The following is a 17,523-nucleotide window of genomic DNA, read 5'->3' on the forward strand; positions in this document are numbered from 1 at the left end:
GACTACATTTCTTCAAATCCAGGCACTATCATTTTCCAGGAACTGCTGTCTACCAGAATCACAAAATTGTTACGGTGCAGAAACAGGTCATTCACCCTATCATGCCTGCACTGTTTCTATCCCCTAGTGCCATCTCCTGTCTTTTCCCCATATCCCTGCACATCATTCTTATCCAAATAATCATCCAATGCCCTCTTGAATGCCTCAACTGAACCTGCCTCACCGCATTTCCAGGCTCTGAATTCCATACCCTAACTACATGTTGAGTCAAAAAGTTTCTCTCATATCACCCTTGCTTTTTTAGGACATCACTTTAAATTTATACCCTCTCGTTCGTGTTCCTTTAATGAGTGGGAATATCTTTTCCTTATCTACTCTATCCAGCCCACTCATGATTTTGCAAACCTCTCTCAAATCTCCTCTCAACCTTCTCTCCAAGTAGAACAATCCCAACTTCTTCAATCTATCCTCATAAGAGAAGTTCCTCACTCCTGGAACAATTCCTGTAAATTGCTTCTGCACTCTCTCCAGTGCATTCACATCTTTGCTGTAATGTGGCTCCCACAACTGTTCACAATATTCCAGCAAAGGTCTAACAAAATGGTCCCATTCTTCCAGCCGAGAAATTATGTTGCTATCTTACAATAGCTGTTATCAATGAGTCAGGTGTGGAACACATCCTTTGCCTGGTATTATCAGCATCTTTTATAAAGACAAAATGGGGAGTGTGCAACTAGCTCAGGAGACTGAAAATCACTGTGGGACATAGCAGTGTCTGTGAGCTCTTGTCATAGCAGTAAGTGCAACAAGGCACCTGAACAATATCATGCTCTTTGCAAACACATCAGCTCTGCAGCTGCTGAAATCCATGTTCATGTCTTTGTTTCATCTAGATGTGAATGTACTAACTCACTCCCAGGCAACCTCCCACATTCTGATATCTTGAGATCATCCAAAACTCTGCTGTCTGTATCCTAAACCTGACCAAAAAGGTGTTAACCCTCATCAATTTGTGTAAATCTCCTTTGCAATTTTGCAAATATCAATCAGCTCATTTCTTTTGGTTCCCAAAGTCAACAAACCTTATTTCAGAAAGTTTCCTCAGAATTTATGTTCCTGATAACCAGGGTCACATCTGGTGCTCCTTTCTTGTGCTAACTATTCTGATGCCTGAATTCTAACTTGCTCCAATTCTCTTCCCTTGTGCTTGCCCCACTACATTGGTTTCCAGTTAAACAACAACTCAGTCTTAAAATTCTCATTATTCCTTTATCTGTCAATCTCCTCAAGCTCTACCATACTGTAAGACCTCTGCATTGCTCTAATTCTAGATTCGCAAGAAGCCATGAGTTTAATTGCTCCACCATTGATGGCTGTGTCTTTCACTATATAAATTGAAAGCTCTGGAATCCCTTCTCTAAACTATCAGTTGTATTCCCCCTTTCAGACACTTGTTAAAAACTCCCTTGTTGATCAAGGCTTTGGTCATCTGACCTTATGTGGCCCGGTGTCATAGTTTGTTTTGTGAGGGATCTGTGAAGTGCCTTGGGGTATTTTATTACAAATATTTGTACCAGTACAAGTTGTTACTGAGTTCTTCAAGCAGATACAAGTCCTTTCTTTTTAATTTTTCAGTTACACGCTAGCTCGATGAACTGAACAACTGAATCAGGAAAATTGTGTGTGTGTTTTTTCAGACTTACCCTTCGTACAAGTTGCAAGATTCGATGCAAGTCCTGCCTCTACGGAAGAATCTGCAAGACAGGCACTGGTTTGGGCCTGGACCCCAGCACCCATCATCGGAGCACAAAGGGTCACACATCATCCTGTCAGAGGCTGTGAAAGTAACAAAAATCTCACTCAGTAAATCTGCCTAGTTACACCAGTCATGACAGCCAACTATTTAATCACCAGTAAGCAAAGAATTAGATATTTTTTCTTATCAACTGTTCAGAGATTTTGTTACACACTTCTGGAGCATGTGGGACTTGCACCTGGGACTCCTGGTCAAGAGACTGGGCAACTAACACTGCATCACAAGATTACGTGACCTGCCTAGGGCCACTTCAACAAAAGAAAGACATGCTGTGCCTTCTTCCATACTTCAACTGCATCAATGCTAAAGATCCATTCTACCTCCAATATGCAGAAGATGTGGACTTAGAGTTGCCAACTCTGATTGAATGTATTTCTGGAGGTTTCAGCACATGACTTGCCCCCAACTTCCAGCCATTCTTTATCCAATACACCCACTCTCATGACCCACTGCCACAGAAGCACTCGGGCAGCAACACTATATGCAAGGACGGAATGCCTGCAGTCCATGGTTTGCACTATTTTCTTCAGAAGGGTGGAACTTTGAGAGGGCTTGAGACATGCTTTGAAAAGAACAAATGGGCAGTTCTGGAGAGAATGCTTCCCAAGTGTGGGAGGAGCCAAAACTGAGGACTATATGTACAAAATAAGTGCTGGAGAAATTCAGCAGGTCTGGCAGCATCTGAGAGGACAGAAACAGTTTCAGGTCCAGAATGACTCTGAATTTTTATTTCACACTTCCAGAGTCTGCAGTGTTTTGCTTTGATGACAGGCTATAAATATTAGATTGTCATTTATAAAGCCGATGGTTAAAAAAAACACCTTTACACAGAGATTAAAGAGTGAGAAAGTGGATGAAACAAAAAAAAACTTACACGTTTCCGAAATGAAATTAGTTGATGAGGATAAAGGGTATAGAATGATACGTTGAGATAAGGAAGATAAAACAGGACAACAACCTTGGCAGATTAATTGGGTTGAATGGCCTGTTTCTGTACTGATTAAAGATATGTCACCGCATTGCACAGAAATATAATCACCAATTATATTCTATTCTATTTCAGCTGCTAAGTACTGTCTCCTGTTGTGTGTGGTCATCCTTTTAAACAAAACTGACACTTGCTTATGACAATAACTTGCAAATGGAGTCTTCTAATGTAGGGAGGCTGTTCACTGCAGCAACATATGGTTCTGGCTCACCAGGTTTACTGCCTGCCATAAGCAGATCGGAAGGATTTATAGATTGACATCCAACCGGTCTGTGTTGTAACTTCCTGCAGTCTTGCTCCATTTAAATGATATTCTGCTCCTCTAGTCTTCCTGCCAAAGTGTACGACCTCACATTTCCCAATATTATATTTCATCTGCCAAATTTTTATCCAACTGCAGGTTCTGTGTTATCCTCACCACTTGCCTTCCCACCTGTGTTTGTGTCAGCCACAAACTTGGCTAAAATGCATTTAATTCCCTCATCCAAGTCATGAATGTTTACTGTAAATAATTGTGACCCCAACACTGACTCCAGTGGCACACCACTATTTACAGATTTTCATCCTGAAAACGCTGTTATCCCAACTCTCCATCTTCCATGAGTTAGCCAATCCTCTATCCATGATAATATATTAGCCCCAAACATCAAGTCACAAGATATACAAGATGTCAATTAAATTTACCAAGTATGCTGTTACTAATTTGGCTGTTTTACACAACGACTACATGTTTGTATTCAGTGACTCTGTCACTCCTGCAAGAGATCCATGCATTCCCCATGACCCAGAGTGAACATTACTGTCCATGAAAGAGCATTGTTACCAGGAAAACATTGAGCTCTACGTGCAACTTCATGTGGGATCACTTAACTTCCCGATAAATGGATAAAAAATGCACAACAGTTAACCAACAAACTGGTTTACTTTTCATAAATGCACGAAGGAATAAAATACATTCTTGACATCAATTTCCTCTTGCTTCATGTTCCATGAAAATAATAAAAATCTGAGTGCAGCAGTAACTTCTATAGAAATAGACCATTTCAAGCCAGTTAATCACAAACAAAGTCTTCCAGCTGCAAACAATGGCACAGCTCATGCCTAATGTGGCTCTGTTTGACTGGCCATTTAATAATTTAAAGTTATCATCATATAATCCCTATAGTGTGAAAACAGGCCCTTCAGCCCAAGTCCACATCAACACTCACAGCATCCCACCCAGACCCATCCCTCTAATCTACACATCCCTGAACACTATGGGCACTCCACCTAGCCTGCAGATCTTTGGACTGTAGGAGGAAACTGGAGCACAGACACAGGGAGAAAGTACAAACTCCACACAGACGGTCGCCTGAGAGTAGAATCAAACCCAGGTCCCTGGCACTGTGAGGCAGCAGTGCTAACCACTGAGTCACCATGCTGCCCAATGAAGGTCTGTTGTCCACTGATAAGCCAAAGCTCTAAGGTGACCAGATTTTGCTCAGCCAACACCATCAAAACCCAAGACTGTCCACACAGGATCTGTTGCCAAACAGCTCCACATTCCACAAGAGCGTAATTCTGCAGATGCTGGAGGGTTGAAAAAAATATATAAATTGCTGGAAATATTCAGCTATTCAGGCAGCATCTGTTGAGGATGGGATGGAGTTCACAGTTCATCTGATTGAATGTTGGGTTGAATCTTCCGGGCCCACAGGAGGTCTGGAAAATTGAGGTGAGCAGCAGTCAGGACTGGTAACCATCACCTTCCCGTCCACACACTAGAATGTTCCAGACGAGAAGGCTCAGGATGACATCCCCAAACTCACCTCCACTTAAATATCTTTAACTGGCCAGTTAAAGACCACCACAAAGAATCTTCTCTTCAGGGCCAAAAGTTTCTCAGCTCCTGGTGGGACAACTGACAGGCGGCTCAGCTGTGGGCCATGTGTCAGTCAGAAGGAAAGGCCCTCGATATGAAATTATTTTCTGTATGATCAAGGGCACAGCCACGGAGCGGGTCAAGAAGAAGAACTGCTGAGAGTCTGATCAGAGTTTGGGCTCCTCTCTCACCATAACAACTGCAAAGACCTCCCCTTTGTCCTTGGGTCACTCCTTGGTCCTGGGACAGTGGGGAGAAGGGCGGACAGGGGGCGGGGTTTGTACCTGTGCCATGGGAGGGCCGAATGCCAACGTAGACGATCTCTCATTGGTCAACAGTTCCAGCCGGTTTGGACACCGGCAGCAGGAAGGCCCTCTTCGCTGGCGCCCTGTTCAGTGCCTGATGCGTACGAGATCCAGCCAGTACTTTCCTTGTAAGAGTGAGAGTGGGCTTTTGTGCACAGTGCACGAGACAGCAGCTAAGTTCAGAAGATTCCACCCATCAATATTGTTTCTTTCCACGGATTCTACATGAGCTACAAGCACTCCCAGCATGTACTGTTGTCAACACAAACAAAGTTGCTGGAAAAGCTCAGCAGGTCTGGCAGCATCTGTGAAGGAGAAAACAGAGTTAACGTTTCGGGTCCGGTGACCCAACTCAGAAGGGTCTGTTTTGCTGCCAGACCTCCTGAGCTTTTCCAGCAACTTGGTTTTTGTTCCTGATTTACAGCATTCGCAGTTCTTTTGGTTTTTATGTACTGTTGTCCAACTGGCTTCTGTACCAGATCCCACTGTGGAAATGGAAATGTGCTCCTGTCCTTGTTTCTCACTCCATTTTCAGAACAAACCTCTTTTAAGCTGCAACGCTCGTAACCCTCAACCCTGCATTTTTATAACCCATCAAAAGATATTTAGAAGATCTAATATATCTAATATAAAATGATAAAGCAGAAGAACAGCAGGATTAACTTTAACATATCTCAAAGGCCAGAAATCTCACAGGATCAGAATCATACCTCACCCAATATTACTCTGCAATTATTAAAATTAGGCAGGGTGAAACAGTTATATTTGCTCCCAATTCTGTAAATTTCCATTTGAGTTGGTTCTGTTGAAACTATTTGCTCCGAATGCTTTTTCCCTAAGCCATGCTACTTACTGCAATTCTGTGAATTTCTGTTGTTCTTTATAACAGGTTTCTGCAAACTGGTTCTGAAGAGCACGGTCCAGTTGACTGTGTGATAATAGCACAGGTTGGGGTTGTCAGACACATACACATTGCCTGCGCTGATTTCCACCAGGGACTGGAAGTGAAGCGACGTTATCCACTGTTGCTTCAGAATCAGTAGTGAGATCCCACTGTACAAGGGGAGAAAACATACACCTTGTGCATTAGAACACACAGGAGTCACACATTACAAAGCTCACATTGCACCACTTCCCAAATTGTGACCGGCAATTTCAGAAGAAGGTGATGCCTATCGGAAAGTGCTGAGGGCACTTTACTATCTCTTGCCTACAACTGCTTAGTCGATGCAGACAGTGGGTCCAGCTGAATGCCCATTAATGTAGCAATTCATCAAGCAGGTTATTGGGGGTTAATTGATTGAATTAATTGACTGGGTTGATTCTAAAAAAGGGAATAGAAGTGGGCACGCGGGAACTGGGATTCATTCTTCCCCTCCCCTAACTCCATTGTAATTTGGCCCCCTCCCTCACTTCCTACCCTCCCTTTAACTGTCTCATTGTTGCACTGAGCCTGGTGAGCAGTAAATTGCTTTAATTTGTTAACTGGGTTAACTGGCGGTGGGTTTATTTTAAAAATAAACAAGTCAGATAGATGGGGTGGTGTACGAAAGAAGCTGTAAGACTGAGTAGTCAAAAAAAACTATATCCACAAAGCAAGTGTCTTGGCTTCTATGTCACTGGCTAGAATCCAAATTGGCATACCGTCAGAAAATCAGTCTGCTGTCGGCAGAAATTCTGTCTGCACCATAATGTCTCAACCTCCGTTCCCCTTTGTTGTAAACATGGTCCTTTTTCAATGTGAGAAATTTTAATGCAACACCATACGTTTTGAGCTATCAGTGTCAGCATCGGCTGATGCTTGCTTTGCCCCAAAATCTCTCAGCTCCAGTCTCCGAAATTAGCTATGTCAATATTACTCTGTCAATATTACTCTTACACCAGGATGACTGAGTGTTCCAATCCACCATAAGTCAGGGGCATCTTTGACACCCAGGCACCGGACAAAACTATATCCTCTTCCACACTTTCACATATCCTCAAACACTTAATCAAGTGTTAGTAATAGTGATTCCACACATAAACCTTACACCCGAGAAGTTGTCCATTCCATGTGTCTTGGATTATTTTGAATCCAGATCCCAGAAATGATCATCATCAACCCTTATTTATTCTTATTTATTCTCGTGATGTGCACATTGCTGGAAAGGCCATCAATTATTGCCCAACCCTAATTAGTTGGAGAAATCGGTGCAGGAGCTTCTTTTTGAACTGATGCCATCCATTTGGTGCAGGTACTCATACTGTGATGTCAGGTAGCCCATTTCAGGCCCCAACTACATTGAAGGAATGGCAATATTGTTCTAAGTTGAGATGATGTGTGACTTGGAGGGGGTCTTGCAACTTGGGAGCTGCTGCCTGAAGTAACATAGTATTGGTGTGTATTCTTTTGTTTTCTTTTTGTGTGAAGGGATCTGGTTGTGGTAGGAAGTCCTGTCAAGAGAAAGCATTTCACTCCTACCAGTACATATGACATTGCTTGTATGTAACCACAGGATCTACAAGCCCATGGTGAATAATTGAGACGCAAAGCTGGATGTACATGGTGTGATCTTGCCTGTATTCCTTTGAGAAATGCTAAAAAAGCCCTGCAATTAAAGCAAGTACTGTAATTATCTGAATTGCAAAAGAAAATACATATTGCGTGGAGGCTTGCAGCCATCCCATCCCACCTCGTCAGCGGCTGTCTGCATCATTATTTTAACAGCGTGTAACAGCTCAGGGCATTTCCAAAAGGCAGCATGTCAGTTTGACATCAGACGGAGTTCTACGGGGTGGATGTGTGTTGGGGCAATGTAATGAGCTCATTCTGCTGGCCAGCTTACTAACTTGTAATTAGCTGCTTGAAGCAACTGGCAGGATGACATGGAACCTTTAGAATATGACTGTCAAGTGATCCCTTGGAGCTAAAGGTTTGTTTATTGCTTTGCCTGACCCTGATAGCTTACAGGTACCCTTCCATTAAGAAAAGCTGAAAATGAAAGGTAACATATGGAAAGCCTGTCAGTATTTTTCTCCTTGTCCTCAAATGATTAGTGTTGCCCAGGAATCACAATTTTAGGGCCTTGCCTGACAAATGCTTAACGTGCATCTTTGTAATTCTCCTCTCCACAGTTAACCCATTAAATAAAAAAATGTTTGGAATGTTCAAAGCCTAATATTACACAGAGTAATTTCAGTATTTTGAGGGGTTTGGGAAGGGGTGGATTAAAATATCATTCTTTTAAATATTGGACATTTATCAGCGAGTGTTCATGCTCCCCACTAGCTGTAAATGAATGGGACTGCAGGATTTTTATTTAGCTCTGTAATTTGTCCTGGACCATGCACATAATTACAACAGGTGACCAGTTGACCCTTTGTGATATTGCTCACAAGAAATGAGTGCCTCCATTGGTAAGAGACTGTAATTACAACATGACACATTTACATAGGCAACTTTTATTGTTAAGCACAGACATTGAGATTTTGAATAGATAAGCTGTCAGCAGGTATGCACGAACATTAGACTTTTATTGTTTATATTGATCCATTAGCCCTTAGATTGTTAGAAAATTATCCTCTATTTTATTGCCATACTAGTTTGTTTCCCTTGAGTTTCAAGATCTTATTTCTCCCACGGTGCAAAAAGTACAACCAATGTGGGCTTTGTCCCCAACAACTGCACTTTGATAGAGATGAAGGGCCACTGCACCACATTTGACTCTAACTCACTCTTCCCTAGAAAATTACAAACGTGGAACCCAAGACCACCACCCTCCCACTGCTCCCTCCTCCCCATACATGTCTTCTTTTCTTCCTACATTATATTGAGTTGAAAAGAAAACAACCAACCAATCAAATAAGCCTCGATTTACTCCCTCTGCATTTACTCCTTTCAATCCATGGATGATTTCCTGAGGTCCATGAGCCTGAGAAATCACTAAATGTTACAATAATCGTGTAATGGCTCACTCGGGCAACAGCTGTCCCAGTGTGAAAGATCTTACCAGGATTAACCCCAAAGTTTCATTGGAACTAGATACACAAAAAATAGAGTGTCAAGGAGGGCCCATTGCAAAATTGATGCTCTTGGAGCACCACTTAAAGCAAAATGATTCAGTATTCACTGTGGCTCGGCTCTGTTTGCTCATCTGGAAATTAGTCCATCACAAACCACAATGGTTTGTGGCCTCCTTAATGTTCTCAGCTCTGGACTCAAGTGTGGTGTCGATGCATTTGTGAGGAAGGTCCACACTACATCATAACTGGGAATGCTGATGCTGATAGTGGCGGGGTTGGTGGGGTGGGGAAAGGGGGAAGATTTGCAAAATAAACAACTCGTCAAATAATACCTTCTATGCTCTCTGCATGACACAAAGCAGTTTTATGGCTAATGAGGTGTAGGTAACCGAGTTTTGACCCTGCAAGGTCCAAGAAGATCAATACGACAATCTGTCTTTGTTACGTTCATGCTTGGACAGGTTCCATCCAGTAACTCCCAGGAGAACCTTCCTGCTCTTCAAGTACAGCTATGGAATTTTTATGTTCAGATGACAGGGCAGACTGGGTTTCAGTTGAACAATTCAGCTGAAAGATAACACACCACAAGGTGCACTATCGGAATCTCAGCCTAGATTTTATGTTGGAGTTTCTGGGACTAGGACATAAATGTGCAGCTTCTAGCTTGGTTAACATTGTTACTAATATGTCTCATCTAATTATGCAATAAGCATGATGTGGGACTGCTACAACGGCATGAAGAGAGAAAACAGTAAATAGCTAACCAGGAAATAGCTCTACTTAATAATAGCTCTGAGAGCTTTTACAGGTTTTTTTTTCCTGGGATATGGTGCAACATCAGCAAGGCAGCACTTGTTACTCAGCTCTAGTTGTCCTGCGTATACTGAATAGTAAAGAGCTGGATCACCTTTGGGTCGGAATGACAAGTGTCCTTTTTTTTTAATGACAATCACACAGCTTTCATACTCGTCTACCACAGATGACTACATTTATTGAATTCAACTTCACAATGAGCCAAGGTGGGATTTGAGCATGCCTCTGGATTCCTAATCCAGAATTGTAACCACTAGCCCAGTGCTTTCATGAACGAAAGAAACAGGTTGCATATAGATAATGATTACCGGTGGTCCAGCTTACCTGTAAAGACTTCGACCACCTATTGTCACCAGGTTAGCAAACACGTTGAAGTCAGTCATATTTCTTGGCCATGACTGAATATTCAAAAAACCTAGTGAAAGCAAAAAATCCCAAAAAACAAAATCAAGAACTCTGAGTATTCTGTTGTAGTTAATACATGGGTTGTTCAGAAGAGTGTCCAATCCAGTACTTAAGTATCCTGTATAGTACCAATGAAAGTTTTACTCTTCTAAGACTGCCCACTCCCAAATATCACTTCTTGTAAATACTTGGTCTTAAAGCTATTCTGGTTATTATGCAGCCACAGAGCTGAAATGGTAAAGGAACAGAAGTCAGTGAATACTTGGTTACACTGCAACTTCACACCATTCAGTGGTGCCAAAGATGTCTTGAAATATAAATGGGTAAGTGAATAATAACATCGTCCATGAATATGCGCAACAAAAAAGCACTTCTGTAGCAGGAGTTGGAAAAAGTAAGTTCCAGTTCATTTGCACTGCCATGTACGACTGACTGGTGTGTCACATTGCATTCTGACTGTATCCTCCATATTCATGTAATGGTGTTCTTAAGAAGATAAATAAAACGAAATGAGTTCCCATGCAGTTACTGAAGTGGAGAAAATAGTCATAGACCATGGAATGATACAGCACATAAGGAGCTTGCTCAGCTCACAGAGTTGTGCTTGTTCTGTGTAAGATCCATCCAATTAGTCCCAACCCCTTTACTTTCCCCATTGCCCTCTGTTTCTCTGCCTTCAAGGGCAGTTACAACACAGTGATTCGTAAACATTTTCTCTACGGAGACCCATGGACCACCCACACAGCCACAGAAAAGCTCATCAGAAGGGGAAGAACAGGATCTGTTTTTGATGAGATATCAAATGAGGTTCCAAGCTGGAGAACATTAGTCTCATGTCAGGCTTCATGTGGTACCTGAACCTGCAGCACCCCACTCTGACGAAGGGACATTATCCACTGAGCTGCAAGAGCTGTGTGTGATAACAGTAACATAAAGATGGCTTATGAAACTCCATTATGGTTTTCACACTCACGACAATTTGCAAATGGCAATCAGTCTGGTTGTGTGGCATCATGATTGTAGTAGGGGTAGGTGTCCTGGCCTGTTCTTTTATGTGGACTTGGTTCCTGTGTTGTACATCAGTGGGTTGTACTTTGGGGGTTTGTAAAGTACACTTTGAGAGCTATTGCCAGAGAATATCCCTCAGACAGGGTACTTCCTGTGAGCATTAGCTTTATATTGAAAGCGACTGAAACAAAAATCTGATTCAGGGTATGACTGATCATAACCTACAATTAAAGACAAAGGCAAGATGAAAGACTCAAATATCTAGGGACACTAAGTGAAATATGTGGGAAGTTAGGTGAAAAAAGGAATGTCGAACAAAGTTTACTTTTGCCCAAGTAGAAAGAGAGTTACTGCGGAAGGACTTAGACGTGGTTAGTACTGATAGGCTGAATTAAACACATCAGTAGGATTGTGAGGCAGGGTGAGATAAACTGTGAGATCACCAATGAAAAGGTAATTCTTTCCTTCTAGTAATAGGAGATTCATTGTGACACAAATTGCTTTCGAAAGACTGTAAAGTAAGATGTTAATTATTTAGATGTAAGAGCAGAAGAAGCTTGCCCTGATTTCACTACCTGTTATCTCTCGGACTGTACGGAAGACATTCAGCTTTTCTGGATCCAACGCAGCGATATTATGATAGGGGTCACTGGAAAGAAAGAAAAGCCAGTTCTGTTGAACGGTTGTCTCAGAAGCCAGTAACAGCAGTTTGCATTCACATACCACCTTCACAGCATGGACATATCTCTCGCACATTGCTTAATTATTTGTTTGGTGTGGTTTAAATATAAACAAGCATCAATAGTGTCTTCTAGAAAGCCATATGACCAATAATGTTGACAGCTCAAAAACAGTCTTCAGAATAAGCTTCAACATGTGAAAACGAAGACTTAGACTGTAAGTGTCATGGAAAATGGACGAGTAACTCAAGGGTATACTTGATGTTGCTTCTCCAGTATTGAAAGAAACAAAACATGTATGCAACGAACATGTTTCTTGCTGTGTAAAAGCGATTAACTTCATACCTGAATTTCCAAAAGGTACTCTTAATATTGAGCTTCTCATGCCAGGGATATATATCTGGAACTTTGGCACAAAAATAAATTTGCCTTCTAGCCCTGAATTTTTGAAATCAGCTTGACAGGTGAATCTCTCCAGTGAAAGCACAAATTCACATAATGTGCATGTGTGTCAGCCTTGGCTCAGCTGACAGCACTTCTGGTTCAGAAGGCTGTGAGTTAAAGAGCAGGCAGAAATTTCAGTGCAACTGCTAAAGGGCTGCTACATAGCCTGAGGTGTCAAGTTTCAAGTTTCAGTAAGATCCCTTTGGGCTTTAAAATTTTCCATTTATATAGCACCTTTCACACAGTAGGACATCCCAAAGCAGGCCACCAAAGAGTGATCAAATAAAGACTGACACTAACTTTGGAGGAGATTTTTGGACAGGTGAACAAAATAGTGGGTTTAAAGCTTCTTTGAGGAGGGAAGGGGCTTGGAGAAATAGATAGAGAGGGAGAGAGATAAGGAGAAGGAGCTCCAGAGTTTTGGGGCCTATGACTGCACATACTGAAGCCGACAACAAGGATAAAGAATTTGGCAGATGATTAAGAGGACAGAGTTGTAAGAATACAAGAATGCTGAAATCTTGGAAAAGGGGGTGACAGAACACTGTGCAAGAAAACACATCTTTTATTTTGTTTTGGAGTGGAGGCTGAAAATCAGAAAAATTGATATATTTTAAAAAAGGTGGGGGTGACACGAGGATCTGTTTGTAGTTTTCTAAACATTGTTACTTTTGGGGATACTACACTTAGAGGAATTGGGGCTTCCTCAGTGCCTTCAGGGCAACCTCTGTCCATAGACAGATCTTTTGATTGGCTTTTCAATTGGCACTAGTTAGTGTGGGTTCAGGAGAGCTCAGCGGATAGAAACAACTAGCTGCACTCGGGTGTTCCTGAAGAGGGAGCAAGGGGTGCTCACCGGTATAATAGAGGTCGTCAGAGGCTGGTGAGCACGACAGGGGCTGGGATGCATCATCACCCCACAAAATGTTATTTTAATTTACTAAATTTCTGTTTTGTTAAATAATCCACTAAACTGTTAACTTAAGGTTTTCTTTTTGTTGTAGTGCCCCAGCAGAGGCTGTTTAACTTATTTTCTTTCTGTTTAATAGAGTAGAGAGAGCTGTACTACATTCATGCTGTACCTGTCCTAGAAATGTTTGATGGGAACATTGTAACGGAAGCTTTACATTCAATTTAAAAGAGTAGGAACAACCTTTGATTGGTCAGGTTGCAGTTTAACACAGACCCTGTTGGGGGGGAATGAAAACAGAGAAGACAGGAGACCCAGCAGATTGTAGGATCACCACTTCTTTCTCTCTCTCTCGCTCTGTTCCGCTGCGCTGAAAAATTATTTTCTCCAATTCTCCATCCAAAGAGTAGGAAAAGCTGCATTCATACTTGCTGAAAGTAAAAAATTAAAGCTCACAGGAAACAAAAAATGACCCTGGGTCTAACTAAGCAAAGTGAACTAAAGATTGATCATCGCTGTACAAGTAACATTGAAGCATCATTGAAGAAAGGAAAAGGGATATGGAACCAATGCATCTAGGTTTGTTGTTTTTCATTGGTGGTATGGAACTGTGCTTTTCTGACTACTTGCTTTTCCCTCCAATCATAAAACTCATGTTTGTTTTTCTTTGTGTGGGTGTGCATGCACATGTGTGCATGAGGGGATTTTAGAAGGAGTAAGATTTAAAATATATAAATCAGAAATCCTGTTGGTGCTTTTCTGACTGGAAGTCTGTGTCCAGTCTGGTCTCACAGGGGTCAGTGTTGGAGTCCTTGTTGTTTGTGGTTTATATAAATGATTTAGTCTTGAATGTAGGTTACCATAGAACCCATACAGTGTGGAAACAGGCCATTTGGCCCATAGAGTCCACAGTGGCCACGCCTCTGAAGAGCAGCCCACTCAGTCCCATCCCCCTACCCTATACCTGTATATCCCATGGCTAAACCACCTAGCCTGCACATCCCTGAACACTATGGGCAATTTAGCATGGCCAATCCACTAACCTGCATATCTTTTGACTGTGGTAGGAAACCAGAGCACCTGGTGGAAATCCATGCCGACATGGGGAGAATGTGCAAACTCCACACAGTCACCCAAGGGTGGAATTGAACCCAGGTCCCTGGCGCTGTGAGTCAGAAGTGCTAACCACTGAGCCACCATACCATTGATCAGTTAAGTTCACAGATGATACAAAAATTGGTGGGGTAGTAAACAATGAGGAGGATACACTTAGGCTACAGGAGGATATAGATGGGCTGGTCAGATAGCCAGCTCAGTGGCAAATGGAATTCAATCCGGATACAAGTAAAGTTGGGCTGGACAAACAAGGCAAGAGAATAATAATGAATGGTAGAACACTGGGAAGCACCAAGGATCAGAGGGACCTTGGTCAGCCTATACACCAGTCCCATAAGGTATCAGGATGGGTGGATAGAGTGGTTAAGAAGATATATCAGATAGATGCCTTTATTAGACAAGACGTAGAGTTAACAGCAGGGAGGTTATGTCGGAACTGTACAAAAAATTGGTTAGGCCACAGCTAGAGTATTGTGGACAGTTCTGGAATTTACATTATAGGAGAGAGGGGATTGCACTGGAGAGGGTGCAGCAGAGACTTACCAGGACGTTGCTGGGGCTGGAAAGTTTCAGTTACAAAAAGAGATTGGACAGCTGGGGTCGTTTTCCTTAGAGCACAGCATATTGAGAGGGGACGTGACTGAACTGTGTAAAACTATGAGGGGTACAGACGGTGTAGAAAGAAAGAAACTTTTTTCCCTTGATGGAAGGGCAGAAGGTTTAGAGGAGAGGTGAGGAAAAAAAAAATCTCCAGACAGTGGTGTGAATCTGGAACTCACTGCCTGTAAGGGTGGTAGAAGCAGAAACTCTCACAATATTTAAGAGGCATTTAGATGCCAAGGCATATAAAGCTATGGGTCAAGTGATGGAAAATAGGATTAGAATAGTTAGGTGGTTGTTTGTGACTGGCGTGAACCCGATGGTCCAAAGGGCCTTTTTTCTGGGCTGTAGATCTCTATGACTATAAAGGTTCAATCACTTGTGTAGGATTTCAGTCATGCATAGGCTAGATCAAGCAGGGGGATTTGGGGTCAGGTTCTTTTCCTTGATAAATATGAGCAAACTATTATGGAATGTTATGACAAGCACAAACGTGTTTACCTACAAATTACCCGATGTATTAACTTCACAAATTTCCACAGAGGAATTCAAACAAATGACTGTATTACTTATTCAGCACCATTGCCACTGGGCTACCACACAACATCAAGACAAGTTATTGACATATCCAGAACAAATATTGATTAAATGCGGCAGATAATTCACAGTTCTGCAAATTTAGAAGAATATCATAAAGTTCAGTATTGTACTTATATCATCTAGGAGAGTATTTCACCTTCATTATTTGCTTTCATGGCTGGAGACTGAAGCCTGTCGGAGTTAATCTAAAATGTGTGCCATCAACTGTTTAAAATGTACCTGAATCAAATTATCCTGACCTGTCAATATAATATTTTTGCTTCAATTATTAGCTGAGAAAAACCTGAAGCTCTTTAGGAGCTGTTTCTATATTTAGAGCGGAAGCAATTTTTGTTTTAAAGCGTTTTCTTTTCATTCACTCATGGGATGAGGACGATGCTGGCTGAGCCAGCATTTATTGCTCATTCCTATTTGCCCTTGAGAAGGTGCTGCCTTCTTGAACCACTGCAGTCCATGCGCTGTACGTAGACTCACAACGCCCTGAGGGAGGGAATTCCAGGATTTTGACCCAGTGAGGAATGGTGATTATGGTGCAGTCTGAGGATCTTTGATGAATTTCTGTAGTGTATCTTGTAGATAATACAGCTGCTACTGCGCGTCGGTGTTGGAGGGCATGGATGTTTGCTAATGGGGTACAGTTAAGCAGGCTACTTTGTCCTGGATGGTGTCAAACTTCTTCATTGTTGGAGCTGCACTCGCCCAGGCAAGTGGACGATATTGCATCTCATTCCTGACTTGTGCCTTGTGGATGGACATGCTTTGTGTAGTCAGGAAGTGAGTTACTCACCGCAGCATTCCTAGCCTTTGACCTGCTCTTGTAGACACTGTATTAATATACTGAGTCCAGCTGAGCTTCTGGTCAATGGTAGCCCCGAGGATGTCAATAGTGGGGGATTCAGTGATGGTACCACCATTGAATGTCAAGTTGCAGTGGTTAGATTGTCTCTTATGGGAGATAGTCATTGCCTGGCATTTGAGCAGAGTGAATATTATTATCAACTTGTCAGTCCAAACCTGGATGATTGTCCAGATGTTGCTTTTGAACATGGACTGCTGCAGTACCTGAGGGATCGTGAATGGTGCTGAATATTTTGCAATCATCAGGGACCATCCCCACTTCTGAACTTATGATGGACAAAAGGTCATCGATGAAGCAGCTGAAGATGGTTGGGCCTAGGACAGTACCCGGAGGAATTCCTGCGGAGATGTCCTGGGGTAGCAGGGTAAAGGAACCTGAAATGCTTTCAGCCATGCAGAAGGTGACATGCTACTGGTGGGCCACATCCAACTGCTCCGGGTTCATTGTGTAAATTGAGTTCTGCCTGTCTCACCACGGGCATTGGGCAGAGGAATGGTCTGGTGAAACTCTCATAAATCCGATATTCTCAGGCCAGCTCTGCCAGATCACTTGCAGGGTCACAGAGTGCTTATGGCACCAAAAGAGGCCACTTGGCTTCTCATATCTGTGCCAGCCAAAACCAAACCAAACCACACAGCCACATTTTACAACCCAGCATCCAGTCCATAGCCTGGCAAATTATGGTACGAGAGGTACACACATCAAAAGGGTTGAGGTTTGCTGGCCTCCATTGCCCTTTCAACTCGTGAATTCCAGGCCCCTCTCATGCTCTGGCTGAAAAAGATTTTCCGTACCTGCCCTCTAATCTTTCAACCAATCAATTTAAATCCATAGGCCTTCCTCACCGCTCTCCCTCATGGGGAACAGAGTTCCGTGGGTAGATTTCTAATGGGAGTTAAAACCTAAGCAAATCCGAGACGAACAAATTTGAGAACAGCCCTAGAGTAATGTGCTATTCTCATCCAGTAACTCAGACAGGACATGACTTACAAGAATCTTCGGCGAGAAACACTGAATTTCCCCCTCTTACTCAACCATTGATTAGTCATTTAGCACAGGGCTGAGGAGAAAGGTCTTCACTCAGAGACTTATGAATCTTTGGAATTCTCTACCCAC

General features: G+C 42.4%; 1 protein-coding gene across 1 annotated transcript in view; it reads right to left on the minus strand.

Moving 5' to 3' along the window:
• Window positions 1-17,523, minus strand: part of LOC109910936 (receptor tyrosine-protein kinase erbB-4-like) — a 690,251-nt gene that overhangs the window by 432,144 nt on the left and 240,584 nt on the right. Inside the window, exons 7-10 of the mRNA XM_048598686.1 lie at window positions 11,774-11,847; window positions 10,110-10,200; window positions 5,824-6,023; window positions 1,704-1,836 (exon numbers count right to left, since the gene is read on the minus strand). Coding sequence (XP_048454643.1) covers window positions 1,704-1,836; window positions 5,824-6,023; window positions 10,110-10,200; window positions 11,774-11,847 — 498 coding nt within the window. The remainder of the gene's footprint in view (window positions 1-1,703; window positions 1,837-5,823; window positions 6,024-10,109; window positions 10,201-11,773; window positions 11,848-17,523) is intronic.

This window comes from Rhincodon typus, chromosome 7, assembly GCF_021869965.1.
Source record: "Rhincodon typus isolate 14 chromosome 7, sRhiTyp1.1, whole genome shotgun sequence".
Taxonomy (NCBI): domain Eukaryota; kingdom Metazoa; phylum Chordata; class Chondrichthyes; order Orectolobiformes; family Rhincodontidae; genus Rhincodon; species Rhincodon typus.